Below are 18,143 nucleotides of genomic sequence, written 5' to 3'. Positions count from 1 at the left end.
CACGCTCGGCCACGTTGACAAGGTAACGGCCAGCTGATCGCCCCGAGCGCCTCCGACGACGACGACGACGAGGGGGTCCGCCCGCGGCCGTGTGGTCAACGGCGTCGCCGCCTGACGCCTCGCGGGGACGACCGCGCGGCGGCTGTGCCGCACGCTAACGTCGCTGCTAGCTAGCCGTCATGCTAAAGCTGCCCCCCCCCCCCCCCGTCTCAGCCCCGGCGCTCGTCGCTGCGTCCGCCGGGCAGAGTGTTAGCCCAACTTAGCCATATAAGGACGGGGGTTAAAATGACATGACAACAAGCTGCGGACGGAGCAGCTAGCGTTTAAAGGCCCCACACACACACACACACACACACACACACAGCACTTTCATTCTGAACTGTGCTCGGGAATTCAAAGGTCGGCCCACTCGGGCCGTGGACGGAACCCCCTTCAACATCAAAGAAAGACAAAGTACAGCTCGACCGGACTTGAAGTGTCCGCTGTGATGAAGTCGGCCCGTGGAGGTACAACAAACCGTCCGCCGACACTTGGGCAGGAAGAAGAAGAAGTAGAAGAAGAAGAAGAAGAAATGCCTGCGGAAGTTAGCGCGAGCTAGCGCCCGACGCCGCCAGCTAAGTTCACAAACCTTGTTTGTTCGCCCGCGTCGCGTGAATAAAAGCAATAAATAACATCCTCAGCAGTCCGAGGCACGGCGCTCTTGTCCCGGCGCGCGACTGGCGACAACCCGGGGCTCGCTCTCGACTCGCCATGCTGCGAAAAGAATCTTCCCCCGTTACGACGACAACAACGACCGAGCGACCGTGAGGACATGCCCGTGTAAACCTCCGCTGACTCTGTCAATCATCGTTGCGAGGGGAGGGAGGAGGGGAGGGGGGGAAGAAAAGGAGCTGAGCCGCAGCGAGCGACGGCAGCTAACTACTGAGCAGGAGGCTGGCCCGCTGCTGCTCCTTCTGACGCTTCTTCTTCGCGGGATTTTTTTTTTTTGTGGCGGCTGGCAAACAACAAATTGGCGCATTAGCGCCACCAACTGGTGCGGAGTGTGGCTCAGCGTCTCTATAATTGACTAAAACTAAACCGAAGAAAAACGAAGAAAAAGGAATAATAAACAAACAAACAAAAAACAACAATAATAAAAAAAAATAATAAATTAAAAAACGCATACCTTTTCAATTGCATCAGTCCTCTCAGGTCATCAGGCTGAGGTCTACTTAGCTGTACCCAGGATTAGATCCAGGTCCGGTTAGGAGGGGCCTTTAGTAATTGTGGTCCTTCTCTCTGGAACAGGCTGCCTGATGAGTCCATCATAACTCTGTCATATTTCAAAAGCAAACTCAAAACACTCTTATTTTTCTCAGGCATTTGTTTAATTAAAGTGTGTGTGTGTGTGTGTGTGTGTGTGTGTGTGTATGTGTGTGTCTGCGTGTGTATTGTCGCACTTTTTTGTTTTTTGCTTGTTTTTGTTGATTGTCTTGTTGTGTTGATGCTTGTACTGTATTCTTATTTCTATTCATGATTTGTTTTAATGTGTTTTAAATGTAAAGCACTTTGGGGTTACTTGTAATGAAAGGTGCTATATAAATAAAATTGACATTGACATTTGTTTTGTATAATATACTGAAATATTATTATTATTATTGTGTTCTTTTGTAGTATATCTACTAGAATAAACTACTTTTTATCTTTCAGAGGTTTTGAATCATATGCCTTCTTTCTTGCTCATATTTTGACAGTGCATCATAACGTGCTCTATTGTTTCTTCCCTCTGCTTCTTCTTCCTCTTCCCCTCCCAGTGTGAGGCGGCACACCACCGTGTGCTGCAGCCTGCTGACTCTTCTGCTGGGCATATAAGGCTAAAGATCAATGGTTATTCCGCTTGTTTTGTATAAAACGTTCCCCACTTCATATTGGCGTGTTGGTCGTTTAAAGGTGAGATATTGTGCTCATATTCAGGTTCATACTTTTAATTTTGGGTTACCACTTGAAAAGGTTTACGTGCTCTAATGTTCAGAAAAAGACATCAGTGTCCTCATACTGCCCGCTACTGCTCCTCTTTTCGGAAAAGCAGTTTCAACATTCTTCCTGCGAGGTCTTCTCAAACATCTTAACCACAGGCTCTTTCATGCCGCTATAGTGCCCAGATGACCTGTTTGAGTCATTCAACAATATCTGCCATCCATAATACTCCTGTCAATTTCAGAATCAAAAGGTCAAACCCTTTTCCCCATGGTTAAATGAATATACTCAAAGAGAGAATGCTGAATGTAAAGGCTAATAAGATACAAGTCTACCTTGACATCCTAAAAAGACACATGGTCCGCCCTCAGGTCGCCCTTAAGGATGCTAGATCAGCATACTTCACATCACCAAAAAGGTGGAGTACATTAAGTCTCAGATTGTTCCATAATCTCAGATTGTATCCTGTGTTCCCCCCGCCACATTTGATCAATTACTCCGTCTTCATTTAAACGTGCAACTGTACAACCCTAAAAAGAAAGTATATTGACACCAATTACCTATTTTTCGAAAATCTGCTTCTTATCTAAAGTGTTGGAGATAGTCATTGCTTCTTAGCTGAGTTCATTTATGAGGGGCAACAATATTTTTGTTAACTTTCAGTCAGGTTTCGGGGTCTTAGTCCTGAGACAGCCTTGATTGAGATAACAATTGACCTACTTCTTGCTGATAGATAATGATGAGAGCTCCATTCTCGCTCAGCGAGACCTGAGAGCAGGCTTTGACAGGTTGGGAGGGTGGGAAATGTCTCATGTGCCCCTCATTTCTTTCACTTTCTCTTTCCCCCCCACCAGCTCCCTTATTATATGTAACTTCTTGCTGTTGAATCATGGTCAGTCTAGTTCATACATGCAGAAGTAAAAAATGGGTTAAAGTAAATTTTGACTGTCTGGTCTCCCTGGACTCTGTGTCAAGAAACCTGAAATATCCATGATTATTGTTTCCCTACTGATGAGAAATGAATGCATCCATTACACTACACATTGCGAGGCCATGGCTCAGGAGTTAAAGTGGGTTGTCCACTAACCTGAAGGTCAATATTTCGAGTGTCCTTGGGAAAGACATTTAACCCTAAATTGTCCCTGAAGGCCCTGCCAGCAGTGTTGGTATGAATGATTCATGAAAAAAAAAAGCGCTTGGGTGGTTGATAAGACTAGAATATTCAACATAAATACAATCCATTTACACTGGCAGGGCCTACTATTTGTCCGGCCTGTGGTATACATTTTTTTTGCTGGTGAAAAATAAGTAAGTAAATTTGTTCAAGTACAACATACAAATATGAGGTACTTCTACTCCATGACATTTTAAACGGTAAATATAAAAAAAATTCAAAATGGGTGTATTTTTATGCCAATTTACTTCCATACTTTGGCTTGTAAAACTTAACTTAATAGTGATGTCATAATTACATAATTCCTACCATACTGTATGATCATGGATCATTTTTGATCTATGTAAGCTTCAGGTTGTGTCTGTAGTCTAGTATTTTTGAACAATGCGTGATGTACCAGTGTTCTGGTCAAACAAGTATATTTTGGAGGTGAGATTAATTGTTTAGCTAACAGCCAGTGAGTGACCTGACGGATGAAGCCCCAGGATGCTGGAGACCGTGTATTCCTTCCCAGAGACCTGAGAGAATTGGTCAAAACCTCTTTTTACTAACTTAAGGCAGCACATATTATTTAACAGCATTTACAGAAAAGTTCACATTGAAGTTTCAGTGAACCAAGCATCCATCAAACCATCAACCCTTGCCCTGGGGCAAGATGTTCATTTTTACGTTTTTTTGCGTATTACTGCCTGGAGGCTCTGATGCAAGCGGTGCTCTACTCATGAATACAATGAGCAGTTGGAGCAGTTCAAAGATTTAAGGTCAGTCAGTATGAAGACCCGTCGGAAGGAGTGTGTGCACGGCCGCAGCGGGACCGGCTGAATGTTTGAGTGATAGGCAGAACCCACAAAACCAGCTGCGGCGGTTTGTCTTCTTTTTCTGCCCGCAAGCTCTGCTGTCATGACACTAACTGAAGAGCACATGAATAACTGCATTAGTACACATTACTCCTCCGCTGACACATCAGCATGTTACACGAGTATTGTTGAAATTAATTTGAGACTTCCTGCCAACAGGCCCCACCACTTTTATCCAAGTGGTGCCATTTGTCATTTAACGCAGCACTCTTTGTACCGTAGCTCTTAAAGTGTAGTTTAACGTAGAGGATATACAGCTCATTGGATTTGAATGATAAAAGACTTTATGGCTATTACCTAAAAAAAACCCACCACTGCTATATTTGAATAAGCATTCCAGAATCATTCTTAAGTAGCTGGCCTCATTATTAACATTTTGGAGTTGTCACATATGATAAACAACCACATTGGCTTGTTGTTCCAGTTCCCGGGCTATTGTTATGCTATAATGCACACTGGGTCAGTGGCACACCAACATAAAATCAAGCCATTGTCATTGTTATTCATCCTGCTGTGTTAGATCCAAATGTCTGCTGTTAAAAAAGGTCAGTTGATCATCATTAAACCACCTCAGGACACAGTGGGTGTAATTCCCTCAGCTTCCTGCAGAGGGCAGAGGTGTAATAATGTGCAGCCATTACTGAAGCCACTTTTTCAAAGCTCTTCATACAGTCTGCATCTACCAACATGCATCTGGGCCAAACAGTTGTTCTCACCTGCAAAACTTTAAATCACCAAGACAATTCATACACGTCCCAAAATAAACTTGTTCGACCAAAACACTGGCAACCATCCTCACTCAGAAAGCAAACACCGTGAGTCACAACACACCGACTTAAAAACGCTAACAACAGGGCGCATCACATGAATGATGAACTTTAATTCCTGAAGTTTTAATGATTTTTCCGTACAAATTACTTTTACATCAAGGAATAAAGAAAACACACATTTTTACTTTACTGACTGTACTAAAGTATATTTAAAAAGAATGAATCAGAAATTGAAAGAAAAAAAACCAAGCAACAAGCCATGGCTCAACGCCACTGTGAGGGAGTTACTGCGAGAGCCTTCAGGTCGGGGGATAAGCAGGCCTACACGTCCGCAGAAGGATTCTGGATGCCAGGCGCGAGTACAAACAGCGTATTGAAGGACATTTCAACAACAATACCGACTCCTGTGGCCTGTTGAAGCGGCATCAAGGCACTGACAGACTACGGGACTAACAATCCCTCGTCTTGTGACGATGCCAACACTGCCATGGTGATCTGAAACCGGTTCTTGGCCCGCTTTGACACCCAGAGGGAGGAGATGGCTCCGCTCTTTACCTTCTGTTGACAATGAGAACGCACCGGTCCTTGAAACAGGTGAGGGCCGTCCGGAGGGTGCGCTCGGGCGGGTACTGAAGGCATGTGCTGACCTGCTCACGGGACTGGGGACCAACATATTCAACCTGTCACTACAACAAGCTGCTGTCCCAACATGCCTCAAAGCACCTCTGACTGCTCCAGTGCCCAAGAAAACAACTGTCAACGTGTGTCCTAAATGATAACCGTCCTGTAGCACTGACACCAATAGTCATGAAGCGCTTCGAGAGACTAGTGCTCTCACGCATCGAGACTGTGATCCCACCTGACCTGGACAGGCAGAGATTTGCCCACAGAACCGACCGCTCTACGGAGGACGCAATCACAACAGCCCTCCACCTCGCTCTGACACACCTGGAGAAACCCAAACACCTACTGTATGTGAGGATGTTATTTGTAGACTCCGGTTCTGCATTTACTACAGTCATCCCCCACGAGCTGGTCACAACACTGAGCATTCTGTGGCCTTGGTTCCTCCTTGTGCTCGTGGGTTAATGGACTTCCTTACGGACCGACCACAGCAAGTCAGAGTGGGTACGAATCCTGCCTCCACCCTCATCCTCAGCACTGGTACCCCACGGGGCTGTGTTCTGAGTCCAACGCTCTTCGCACTGTTCACAAACGACTGCAGCCCCCCATCCGCTCCTCAAATTCTATAGTCAATCCACTGGCAGACGACACCACCGCAGTGGGCCTGATTTCTGAAGGGGCTGGAGGTGGACCATCTCACGCAGCGGTGCAGGGACAACGACATGGTCCTCAACACCTCCCAAAACTTAGGAGATGATGATCGACTTCAGGAGAAACACTCCGCCCTCCACATACTTGGGGAGGAAAGTAGAGGGGGGTGGAAAACCCCAGGTTCCTGGGAGTCACACTGTCAAACCAGCTGACGTGGACCGTCAACACCTCACAGCAACTTTCCGGGCCAAGCTTACCAAGGGGAAATGCTGCACAATAGAATCCATCCGGACTAACAGCGCCACCGTGTGGTACGGTACACTGCGCGGCCGCCATCGTGTGGTGAGGGCGGCTCAGGTCATCGTCGGGTTGGAGCACCCTGGGCAGGGCACCGTTAATCACGACAGGCTCACAAAGAAAGCACACAACACCTACACAGACATGACGCATCCCGGCCACTCCCTGTTTGAAACACTGCCCTCTGGCAGAAGGTTCGGGACAATCGAGGCCAAGACTTCAGAACAGTCTTCCCCCCGTTTGTCATTCGAAAACATTCAAAGATTTTTCTACATATTTCAATATGGTTTCTGCAGAAATGCACGACATTTTCCACCATTCAGCTCTTTTGAAGGAGTTTTGCAGTTGGTGGAGTGTGAAGGAAAAAAGAATTGATGTATTTTGGAAATGTGGTCATGTGTATGTACTTCGTGTGGAAGCAAACGAAAGAGGATCAACAGCTTGGTCCAAAGGGACTTCTGTTTGAGGAGTTTTGACAATATGAGTTCAGTTTTGACCAGGGCATGTTAGCAATTGAAAAAAACAAACTGTATTGACTGTCATCAGTATGAGAGTGGTAAAAAGCTCTCCAAAGCAAGGGAAATTAATCAACTCCATCATATCATGGAAGTAGAATTAAATTTGACAGCAATTTAGAAAAAGGTCCATGTATTTGCCCTGATTTGCACAAAACACTGAAGGATTTTGCACACAAACACTTTTTTTTTTTTTTAGGAATTCTTACCTTATCACAGAAACACAAGTGATACTAATAACATGAACAAATGTCCCATTACATTCAAGTGACCCGATAAGTCATAATAGTGTGACAGTGAGCCAGTGTGTGCAACATCCCCCTGGAACTGAAACAGATAATTCACAAAAAGATGATAACGACAAAAATGTCTTTCATTTCTTTGTGAGTGTGCGGTTTCCTGTGACCTTGATTAACTGCGAGCTCAGTCGTCCATTCTGCGTCCGAGGCCCTCGGTTCATTCTTTGCTGTGTTTCCCAACAGAACAGCCTCACGTGGAGCCGCGGAATAAATCTGAATGAAGCCTGAGCGAGGATGCTCAACGGACGAGCCCAATCAGCCAATCACTCGTTGCCAAAACCATGTACTTCACTTGTGATTGTAAAGGAGAGTTTTTTACGTACGAGCGCGCGCACGTGAACGCGCACACGCACACACACACACACACACACACACACACTTAGGCACACACACTGGGCTTAACAGCCCAGCTACAATGACTGCACTATCAGAAGATCATGGAACAAAAACACACAAAAGAAATAGACTAGAGTTTAATTTCCTCATACCTGGTAATGTTGTGGTTTTGTGTTGGTTGTTATAGCAACCCTTCATGAGTGTTTGCCAGGGAATTAATCATCCTCGCGGTCTGGAATAAAACAATGACAAGGTACAACCAATCATCCTCGGCATCTGATGAGCAGGGTACATCTCATCAGCACAAGAGGACTCGCAGCGCTGCCGCGGCCACTCAAACTGACTCTGGCTGCCAAGACACACTCAAGGGCCCACTTACTGTGCAGCGTGTGCTTTGTCTTCATCTTACAGACACCGAAACGTCTTTGAATCGTATAGTTTTTCTTGTGTAGGTTAATAGATCTATATGCTATGCGTTGGACTCGACGCACATTTGCCAAGAAAAAGCATTTGCACCATAGGAACCCTCGCTCCTCTGCATCTGCCAGGAGCAATCTGCACAGCAACAGAGGAAAGTCATATGTTTGCTCTTCACGTCATTCGACACACATCATCAGACGGAGTCATATGCACGGACAAAAGTTGCTGTGTTAAGACCGACAGACCAGGACTCACAAGCAAGACTCAATTTATATGTATACGTGTATACAGCGATCACACATAGGGAATTGTAAAAGCAGTTAAAATAAATGTGCGCATTTAGGTGTAAGGGATTCTTTTAATCCAAAGTTGAATTCATTAATAATTTGCGACCATGTTTACAATCATTGTACAGACACCCTCTTTTAATCCTGTCAGGCTCATTATACCATTAAATTGTATCGTTTTTCTCATTTAAGTAATCCCTCTACTGGAGAGGGTACAGTGCCATGAGAATATAAATCCATACTGAGGTATTACCCGAGAAATGCTCTCCGTTATTTAAAGTTAAAAGAGCCAAACCTTCTTCGGACCTTTCATTTATTCTGTCAACTGTATATGTATATCTAAGACAGATATCGGACCATCCAACCAGACCGGCAGATCACACATCAAAGTTTGTGCCCTTTAAAGATCCAATTCATAACCCTTTATATTTATCATATATATGGTTTCAGTTTGGAAATGACCAAGTATCTGGGTCTTCAACTAACGCAGGAAGAGAAGCATTTGGTTGAATTAGAAATTGCATTAATTTATTCTTTTTAGCTAAATTCTCCATGTTATACTAAATACATATGCAGGAAGTGGATGTGATGTTCAAAGCCCCGCTGGGCCTCAGCAGAGCCTCACGGGGCTGTAACCATGTTCTGTTACACTCTGGCTCAGGATCAGTGAATCACGGTCAGGCGTTCAAATAATAACTGAATAGCGATTTGAATAATGGAGTGAAATTTAAGTGGCAATTCACCCTGATCATCGGGCGGATTGTGAAGCCTGTTTGGAAATTAAGCCCCTCTCCTGCTGTCCAATGTGATCGCTCACCACGTCTCGGCCTCGGGGCCCGGGAGAAGACTTAACATGGTCATACTTGATCCACAGTGAGCATGCTTGATATTTGATTTCTGAAATTAATTTTTGCCATTAAATATGGACAACTGAGAGAGAATATTTTATATTATCTAACTCCACACTATTGGAACCTGTAATGTATTGTTAACAATAAACTGCATATCAGGGCCTTTTTTCTCCTCTTCCTCTCACGGTGCTGCCAGCTGCTGGTCGGGCCTGATAACAGACCCATCATCATCATCATCATCATCATCATCATCATCATCATCATCATCATCATCATCGGTGTGGATTTGTCTGGATGTCCAATGGCCGAGGGTTATTAAATGACTCTGAAATGCACGGGGCAGCCGCTGACGTGCTGGAGGCGAGGTTCCTTTTCACGGTTCCCAGACGTCATGGTTGCCGTCTGGGAAAAGCCTGGGGTTTAGGAGGTAGTAATTACCATGGGCCTTCTGGCAAGGCTGTAAAGAGGCTTTCAATAGATCTGTGCACCTGGAGACAGTCCTAAACCTAATGGGGTTTTGGAGAAGGGGAGAGTGATTGGTCCACCGCTGCCCGAGGTTCTCTCGTAACAGAAGGATTGGGTTATTGATTGTCATGACATCTCGGCTAAAAAGGACTGCATGACACGTGCACGTCCTGGTTTTTAAAGGCACATTTGATCCTGCGAAAGCTTAAGGATTATATTTAAATTGGACACGGTAAAGAGAAGGGGTTAACAAATGCTATTCCCGGCTGTTAGTGTCCATGCACTCTGTGTACAGTATACTACATAAGCACCTTTTCTGTATATCCAGTCCACTGTTTCTATTAATGGATTGCCCCTAAACCCACTCTTGGTGAGGACAATCCTGAAGTCTGTTAAACTGCCACTTCAGATTCAGAAAAAGAAAAAACACAATAGTAAATATCGCTGCGGCTTCATCGTTTGCGTGCAAAATAAAAGGATGATTTTTTGGGGCATAAAGTCTTTCAGTTAATACATAATGCAATTGAAGATCCTAGTGTCCGAGCACTGATAACTTAGAGCGGCTGATGTCGGACTGTTCCTGAATTTATGGAAATAGTCCCGCAAAAGGTGAAAATAGAAAAAGGTTGACCAAACGTGGCACATTGTTTTGAGGGAAGGGGCATTAGGCAGCTGAAATAGGTCCTCCAGTCTAAGATGGGATTAGCGGTGCAGCTCCGCAGAGTGCCAAGGCGTTCCTCTTTTAACCTTACGCCACAGAGTGATGCTGAGGGGAGACGGGGCCGCGCTGGGGTCGTGATGCTCTCGTGGCGACGGGAGGAGAGGAACCTCGTGATGAAGGTTCCTCAGCCTGACGAGTCGGCCCTAATCCCCTTCGTTACTACTCATCAAGTGGCTTGCGTCCCTTTCATTTTGCACTGCACGCAGTCCATTCAAAAAGCCACATTATGTTTTGGATAGCATAATTTCACTCAATTTCAATCTATCTGTCCGAATCTAAAGCTGACATATGAATCCAATGTGTTCCTGATAGAAGAACTTTCCCCCTTATCTATGTGAGACGGGCCTTTAGTTTTTACCAGCCGTTATAGGTGTTATCGGTACACCGATTCCATTCCACATCCACAAATTCTATGCTTAGGGTAGATTATTGAGCCACTGAAGTATATTTTCAGGAGATCACTTCATTGTAAAGAAGCTATGTTTGTGTCACTGAACAGTGGTCATGTGCACGAGTAAACGCAAAAAGTACTGCAGTGCATTTAAAAATGTGTAAAAGTCCAAAAGTGCTCTCATTGTGCAAATCAGCATCATAATGCTACTCAGATGTATGCAAGCTGGTTGGGGTGAAGCTCTTTTACTTATTTAGTGCTGTTAGGGAGTTGTGTATATCAAAAGCATCATATGTTATAAAGTTATCATAGTTTGGGGGTAAAATCGGAATCCGAGAAACTAGTAATTAATATAGGGTAGTGTAAAGTTGTACATTTTACTCTAGAATAGCACATATCAAGCCCAAATTTTACTGCACTTGAGTAAATGCAATTAGTTTTTATTTCCACTAGTGTCAGTCAATACATCTCTTACGGTAAAGAAAATGTGTCCGATTGAAAGTATGTACAATAATAATATTTAATATATAAAATGCATTATTATCATGTGTCATTGTGATACGATATATATGTGGCGGCAGGCGTAGTCGTGGCCTTGGTTTATCTCCGAAATAACAATTACGTATAGAAATATCCCACATGTATGCAGGTGTGTGTCTGTATGGTAACACATATTAGTGTTGTGTTTTTTTTTGAATGTGCTATGATGAAAGATAGAATCTGAGGGTCGAATCTGTGTACATCTGGTGTGTGTGTGTGTGTGTGTGTGTGTGTGTGGCGAGCCGTGCACAGTGATGGACAGGTGGGTCGGGACTCCTCCCCTCGTCCGATCTGGGATCGGTCCGCTCCCTCTCCTCTCCCTCCTCGACGCGCGGAGCCGCCGCTTGGCACAAACCATGGACGGCTGCCGTCGATCTATTGGATGACATCGCGCTCGGGAATATTTTTTAAAACAAAAAAAAAAAACACAACCAAAAACGTCGCACTGTGATTTCTGATTTTTTTTTTTTTTTTTTTTCTGAGATGGAATTAGCGGCAGGCATCGAGAGGGCAGCGGCTCGTCGGCTGGGCTCGGACCGCTCGGTGTGAGGGAGGCGCCGGACAGGTGAGGGGAGCCCCGACAAGTCAACACATTCCCACTCCAGGTGTCAAAGAGTTCAAGTTTATTCATTTTAATAATCTTTCACAGGGGGAATCAGTCAATTTATCACAATAAATTGGGAAATCACAGCAAACACTGTGTAGAACTGCAGAAACATCCCCCATGGAGCATTGGGCGAGGTCATGTGGAATAATAAAAGATATTACGATGTAATGGCGAGTGGTCAGGTTCTGATGACTCTACGTCAGATGTTTCCTTTTGAACGAACAATGTGTTCGATGTTTGAAATGTCTGGTTTTTTTAAGGAAAATTAAGAGACGATCAGATCACGCTCCATTTGCACTCCGAATGTGGATTGTGAGTTCTTGATAATGTCAGGGAAGGGGATGTCTTTGTGGACAACACAACTGCACCACAGGCCGCAAGCTTCTTAGTGGGTCTTGACCCAGGGTGCCGCAGAACCACTAATCTCCAGGAACAAATACAACCCCGGTAAAACAGTGACAACGGCACAAGCTGCTGTATGTTCATTTATGCCCAAGCTTTTTCAAGACTCTCATCACCAGCAGCTAATTTGCTGGGAGGCATCGGCATCAACTTCCAAAAATACCAGATATAAGTGGGGCTCAGCTTTTCTGCATCCGTACCAGTGTCACACTCTTTTCACCACGGCGAACGTTTTTCTGTTGCACATTTCCGCCAGAATGCAATTGTGAATGATCACGAATTTCAGCAGGATCGCACCTTAAAAGAAACAACCCCTCAAATGGCAGATCCTTCCCAACAACGACGCGAAAGAGTCGGTTGTTGTGATGGGAAGGAAGGACGCGTGACACGGACGTGTACAGGTAAAACCGTGGGGGGGGGGGGGCCAAACCCTTCCACCACGGTCCAATCACGTCGACGACTAACATCTGACGACAGGATCAGCAAAACTGCTGTGTGAGTCGGAGATGAGGATGATGGCGGTGATGATGGCGATGATGATGGCGGTGATGATGGCGATGATGATGGCGGTGATGATGGCGATGATGGCGGTGATGATGGCGGTGATGATGGCGGTGATGGCGGTGATGATGGCGGTGATGATGGCGGTGATGATGTACAGACTTGCCTTGTATCCCCCTTCAAGGCACTCAGCTTCTCGCGGATTCTGTCAGTGTGCTCTGGTTCAGTGGGGGTTGGTTAACTCCCTGGTATTAGCACTAATCTACATGTGCGCACGTGTTACAACCATTGGTCTTGCCCAGAGATCAGTGAGTCATTATTTACCAGGGCAAAAACCCCTGTTATTCAAGGTAAAAAATAGAGAAGCAAAGAGTCGGACCTCCCTTGACATGTAGCCGCTTTTTGGGGTTTGAACTACATAGCAATTTCGCCTCAAGAATCTGAACTGCATCAGAATCATGATAATAGTCATTATCGTCATTATAATTAGGGCCGCTCTTGTGGCGGGGTCTGATCGGGCTGTTTTCTTGCAGACCGCACACACAACTGGAGGGGCTCCCCGCCCTCGGCTGGTACACCTGTACCATGTTCTCCAGGCGGGGCCCTAATGGACTTAACAAGCCGTATGCGAGACCAAACATAGAGACGATAGTCTGCCTGTAAGCCATAGCTTAGTTATTTTAAAAAAACCAGCTGAGCGCTCACAGGGAGCGCGGACTGATCCTGTTTAGTGTTAATGACGTAACGAGAGCGTATTCTTAGGTGCTCCTCTCTCGGACAGACGGCGAAAAAAAGTTGTTTTTCACCGCCGGCGTGCGCAGGGTCGAAAAGAAATGTGCGATTTGTGGCCCGTGAACTCTGACCGCGTGTGTTCCTGTGCACCTCCCCACAGCCGAGACACGACGACATGGCCGAGGTCTGCAGCGAGGGGCCCCTCTCGACCAGGCAGCGGTTGTCCACCATCACACCCGTGGACGAGCTCGTGGCCGCTGAAAATGGCGACAGCAGGTCAGACGCGGCCGCCGCATTCAGTCGATACTCATTGTGTGCCAATTGGCAGGTGGGATCGTGGGAACTAACTTGACTACTCGTGTGACATAGCAGGGTTTCGACCGCTCTGACAACTTGTTGTTTGACAGACAATAATTCGCCACGTGGATGTTGCTTGGTGTAGTTTTTCATCGCCCGATCTTTAACGTGATCTTGACCCCCCCCCCCCCCCCCCCCCCCAACCTGCTGTCTTCCAGAGCTCACTCCCTGTGCGAAGACATCTCTGAGAGGTCAACGTCTCCCGGGTCCCACAGACACTCGTTCACAGGTGTTCAGGCGGTGGCCAGGTAAAACGTCTGAGTGTGTATTGACCAGTGGTGGAAAGTAACTCGACTTGATTACCACTCAATACTTTGTACTTTTTGAATTCAAATTTGGCAACTGTAGTTGCTGGTTACATTTCAGATTTCTATACATTTCGCGATACATTGTGAAAGATTAAGGTCACAAACCTATTTGGGGGGGTTTGTAAACCCCTGTCAAAAGTTAAAGTCGGAGTTTATTTCATAAATGCAAGTCCAAATTCCAAAAGAACGACCCCGTCAGATTTATTTATTGGGCCCCTTGGAGGGGGCCGCAGACCTCTATGTTGGGAACCTCTGAACCGAACTACTGAATCAAGCTTCAGCTCAAGCAGCTAAAAAAGTAAAATGCTGCCGACGACAATGTAATAATGTAATACATGATAATGTACGGTAGGCTACTGTTTCAGATGCATTAATCTGTAGAATTAGCACTTAATAACTTAATAATAAGTCCCTTTAAGTATCCTTCCACCATCGATATTTACATGTACTGTGAGTTGAACTTGGTACGACCCCTAGTTAGTTCCCAGTGTAGTCACTTTGTGCTCTTTGACCCCCCCGCTGACCCTCTAGGCTCTCTTACTTCTTCTTCATGCTGCGAAACTGGGTGTCGCACAGAATGAACCCCGCAGCCGAGCGGCACGACTCGTTCCTGGATCGCTTCAGAGGCCCCGAGCTCAAAGACGCCGCCAGTCGAGAGAGCAACTCCCAGTCTGCGGGTCACGGCGACTCAACCCGCAAGAGGAAGTAAGTACCGGTCGCCGCGGCAACGCCCGCTGACGGGCCCCTTTTCCGATAAAAGCAACGGACACCTACGGAGACGATAATGTACTTTACACGAGTTACGATCGATCCCTCAAAATTTGCTCTGTCCTTTACTTCTCTCCAAAGTCTTGCCAGTAAATGGCCGCTCGCTACTTACAACATGAATAACTGCAACAACACAGACGAGTAAGTGTGAATATCTGTGTCTGGAAAAATAGAGGTCGATTCTTAGAAAAATGAGTCATGGATCATGCTCGATGTTGTGAGTGTTAATTTGAGTATATTCCACTAAAGTTGGTATTTCATTGCAGTGTGTAGTATCCTGCAGATAGATAGCTGATAGCTAATTGAGATCCTTGAAACCACATTTTCCAATTCCCCATCATTTTTGTGTCCCCTCCTCCTGCACTTCACAGGAAAACCTTGTCCCTGTGTTTGCTTGAGGGATCTTTTTTTTTCTTTGTTGCAAGTTAAGATGTGGGTTGTACTTGTTTACCTGTACGGAAAAATCCTTAGATATCACCTGCACAGGCATTTAATAACATGTAGTAGGGAGTCAGAAGTGGTAAACTGAAGTAAGTATTTTGGTGCCATCTCCTGGACAAACGTATGACCTGCACCAGACCCTTTCAACAATGTCTTGAATCCAAACACCGAGACACCTCCGGTAGAAACCCCCCCCCCCCTCCTCCATGTAGTCTGTAGTCCCCCCCGCCCCCCCAGACCAACTCCGTCCCCTTTCCACCACCATACAACGTAAACTTTGCTATGACCCATAGCAAAAAAGAGGACAAGAAAGAGGAGATAAAAAAAGAGGAGAAAAAGGAGGAGGGGAAAGACGAGAAGAAAGACGGGGACAAGAAGGAAGAGGAGAAGAAGGACGAGAAGAAGGACGAGAAGAAAGATGAGAAGAAAGATGAGAAGAAGAAGGATGATAAAAAGAAAGAGGAGCCCCCGTAAGTAAACCAGTAGGTAGAACAAGTCTCCTGAGACTGGGGGAATGAATCACGGAAAACGTGTCGGTGACAAGAAGGTCTTGTAACGTGAATTCATTTTGAGCTGCTTTTTGCAGGAAAGAAATCTGGATCATGGATCCTGCCGCGGACCAGTACTACAAATGGCTGACCGTCATCGCAGGCCCAGTATTTTATAACCTAATGATGATCGTAACGAGGTATATCTTTTATCTAACATGCATATTAAAACTTGTTCTTCGTTCACCGCGATGTTCGCGATGTTTTGAAGAAATCACCCTCTCTGTATTCCAGAGCCTGTTTCAATGAACTCCAGGACACGTACACAAAACTCTGGATATTCTTGGACTACGGCGCAGACTTCGTCTACTACCTAGACACATTTGTCAGAGCAAGAACAGGTTGGATTCTTCACAATGTTCCGAGATAGAATTTGCGTATGCACGTGTTTGTGGATTTGGCTCCTGATTTATTTATTTTTTTTGTCCATTAGGTTACTTGGAACAAGGCCTGTTGGTAAAAGACTCCAAGAAACTAAGAGATAAATACAGAACGACGTCTCAGTTCAAGTATGACATGATTTCAATGATACCCACTGATCTGCTCTTTCTGAAATTTGGATACAACAACCCAGAGTTCAGGTTCAACCGGCTCTGCAAATTGCCGAGGCTCTTTGAGTTCTTCGAGCGGACTGAAACCCGAACCAGCTTCCCGAACATGTTTCGAATCAGCAATCTCGTGCTTTACATCCTCGTCATTATCCACTGGAATGCTTGCATGTTCTTCGCCATTTCAAAAACCATCGGTTTCGGAACGGACACTTGGGTGTATCCCAACATCAGCCACCCGGAGCACGGCCGCTTGGCCAGGAAGTACATCTACTCCCTGTACTGGTCAACACTGACCCTGACCACCATCGGAGAGACCCCGGCGCCAGTCAGGGACGTTGAATTCCTCTTCGTCATTGCCGACTTCCTCACCGGTGTCCTGATCTTCGCCAGTATCGTCGGTAACGTCGGTGCCATGATCTCCAACATGAACGCCTCCCGCGCCGAGTTCCAGGCAAAGATCGACTCCATAAAGCAGTACATGCAGTTTCGAAAGGTCACCAAAGACCTGGAGGCCAGGGTCATCAAGTGGTTCGACTACCTCTGGACCGAGAAGAAGACGTGCGACGAGAAGGAAGTGCTGAAGAACCTGCCCGACAAGCTCAAGGCCGAGATCGCCATCAACGTCCATTTGGACACGCTGAAGAAAGTGCGCATTTTCCAGGATTGTGAAGCGGGCCTTCTGATTGAGCTGGTGCTCAAGCTGCAGCCGCAGGTGTTCAGTCCGGGAGATTACATCTGCAAGAAGGGCGACATCGGCAGGGAGATGTACATCATCAAGGAAGGGAAGCTTGCTGTGGTGGCCGACGACGGAGTCACGCAGTTCGTGGTGCTCAGCGACGGCGCCTACTTTGGGGAAATCAGTATCCTGGGGATCAAGGGCAGTAAGGCAGGCAACAGGAGAACTGCCAACATCCGGAGCGTGGGCTATTCCGACCTCTTTGCCCTATCCAAGGACGACTTGATGGAAGCGCTCACCGAGTATCCAGACGCCAAGAAGGCTTTGGAGGAGAAGGGGAAAGCCATCCTGATGAAAGACAACCTCATCGACGAGGCGGTGGCCAACGCCGGCGCCGACCCCAAAGACCTGGAGGAGAAGATCACCAAACTACAGGGCAACCTGGACATGATGCAGACCAAGTTTGCCCAGCTGATGGCGCAGTTCACCTCCGGCCAGACGCGGATGAAGCAGAGGATCACGGAGATGGAGAGCAAGGTGAAATCGGTACAACCGGGGGATCTCTCTGAAGTGGTGGCCGACAAGGACAAAAAGGTCCAGTAGCGTGGGAGACACCCCAGGACTTTACAGTTTCCATTCAGCATAGTACAGTGACACTTTTCAAGTTGTTTATATGTATTTATACATTACGTTTATCATCTCATCTTCATCTGATTGTGTCAAATTGTGTACAGCGTATGTATTTTGTGTGCATGCTATGATCGACAGCCACGTTGTCACGCTCCAGTATGTTGACCAGAAGCACCCATGTATGCAAAAAAAATATGGCTTTTCATAGCCTTAGAATAATGAGGATTGTTTTCTTCTCCTGATCAGTAATGATGTTTCCCCCCAGAAAATATGTTCTAAAGTATGGAAGAAACTCAATATTACAACTTCAACATCCATTTGATGCCGTTTATGAATGTACAACAATAAAATCCAAATGACACTTCTATTTGTAAGATATCACCAGCATACACTATCCGTTGTAAATCTGCAATGTCAATGTTGTTAATGTGAATAAACATGTTCATATAATAAATATGACACACCGTA

General features: G+C 45.9%; 2 protein-coding genes across 5 annotated transcripts in view; one reads left to right on the top strand and one right to left on the bottom strand.

Moving 5' to 3' along the window:
* tmem131 (transmembrane protein 131) overlaps nt 1-927 on the bottom strand; it is a 24,378-nt gene extending 23,451 nt beyond the window's left edge. The window contains exon 1 of one of the 2 annotated variants that reach the window (XM_047336654.1): nt 629-927. In XM_047336654.1, coding sequence (XP_047192610.1) covers nt 629-752 — 124 coding nt within the window. In that variant the 5' untranslated portion in view covers nt 753-927. The remainder of the gene's footprint in view (nt 1-628) is intronic. The other variant, XM_035647058.2, reaches the window with a different exon arrangement.
* The window catches only part of cnga3a (cyclic nucleotide gated channel subunit alpha 3a), a 23,148-nt gene extending 5,005 nt beyond the window's left edge, over nt 1-18,143 (top strand). The window contains exons 2-10 of one of the 3 annotated variants that reach the window (XM_047336655.1): nt 11,638-11,759; nt 13,557-13,672; nt 13,912-14,001; nt 14,593-14,766; nt 14,911-14,970; nt 15,564-15,740; nt 15,857-15,958; nt 16,053-16,159; nt 16,252-18,143. In XM_047336655.1, coding sequence (XP_047192611.1) covers nt 13,572-13,672; nt 13,912-14,001; nt 14,593-14,766; nt 14,911-14,970; nt 15,564-15,740; nt 15,857-15,958; nt 16,053-16,159; nt 16,252-17,648 — 2,208 coding nt within the window. In that variant the 5' untranslated portion in view covers nt 11,638-11,759; nt 13,557-13,571 and the 3' untranslated portion in view covers nt 17,649-18,143. Of the gene's footprint in view, nt 1-9,968; nt 11,760-13,556; nt 13,673-13,911; nt 14,002-14,592; nt 14,767-14,910; nt 14,971-15,563; nt 15,741-15,856; nt 15,959-16,052; nt 16,160-16,251 lie in introns of those variants that run through there. The other 2 variants (XM_035647061.2, XM_047336656.1) reach the window with 2 other exon arrangements.

Source organism: Scophthalmus maximus, chromosome 13, assembly GCF_022379125.1.
Source record: "Scophthalmus maximus strain ysfricsl-2021 chromosome 13, ASM2237912v1, whole genome shotgun sequence".
In the NCBI taxonomy this organism is placed as follows: Eukaryota; Metazoa; Chordata; class Actinopteri; order Pleuronectiformes; family Scophthalmidae; genus Scophthalmus; species Scophthalmus maximus.
This window is presented reverse-complemented; position numbering and strand designations above follow the sequence as displayed.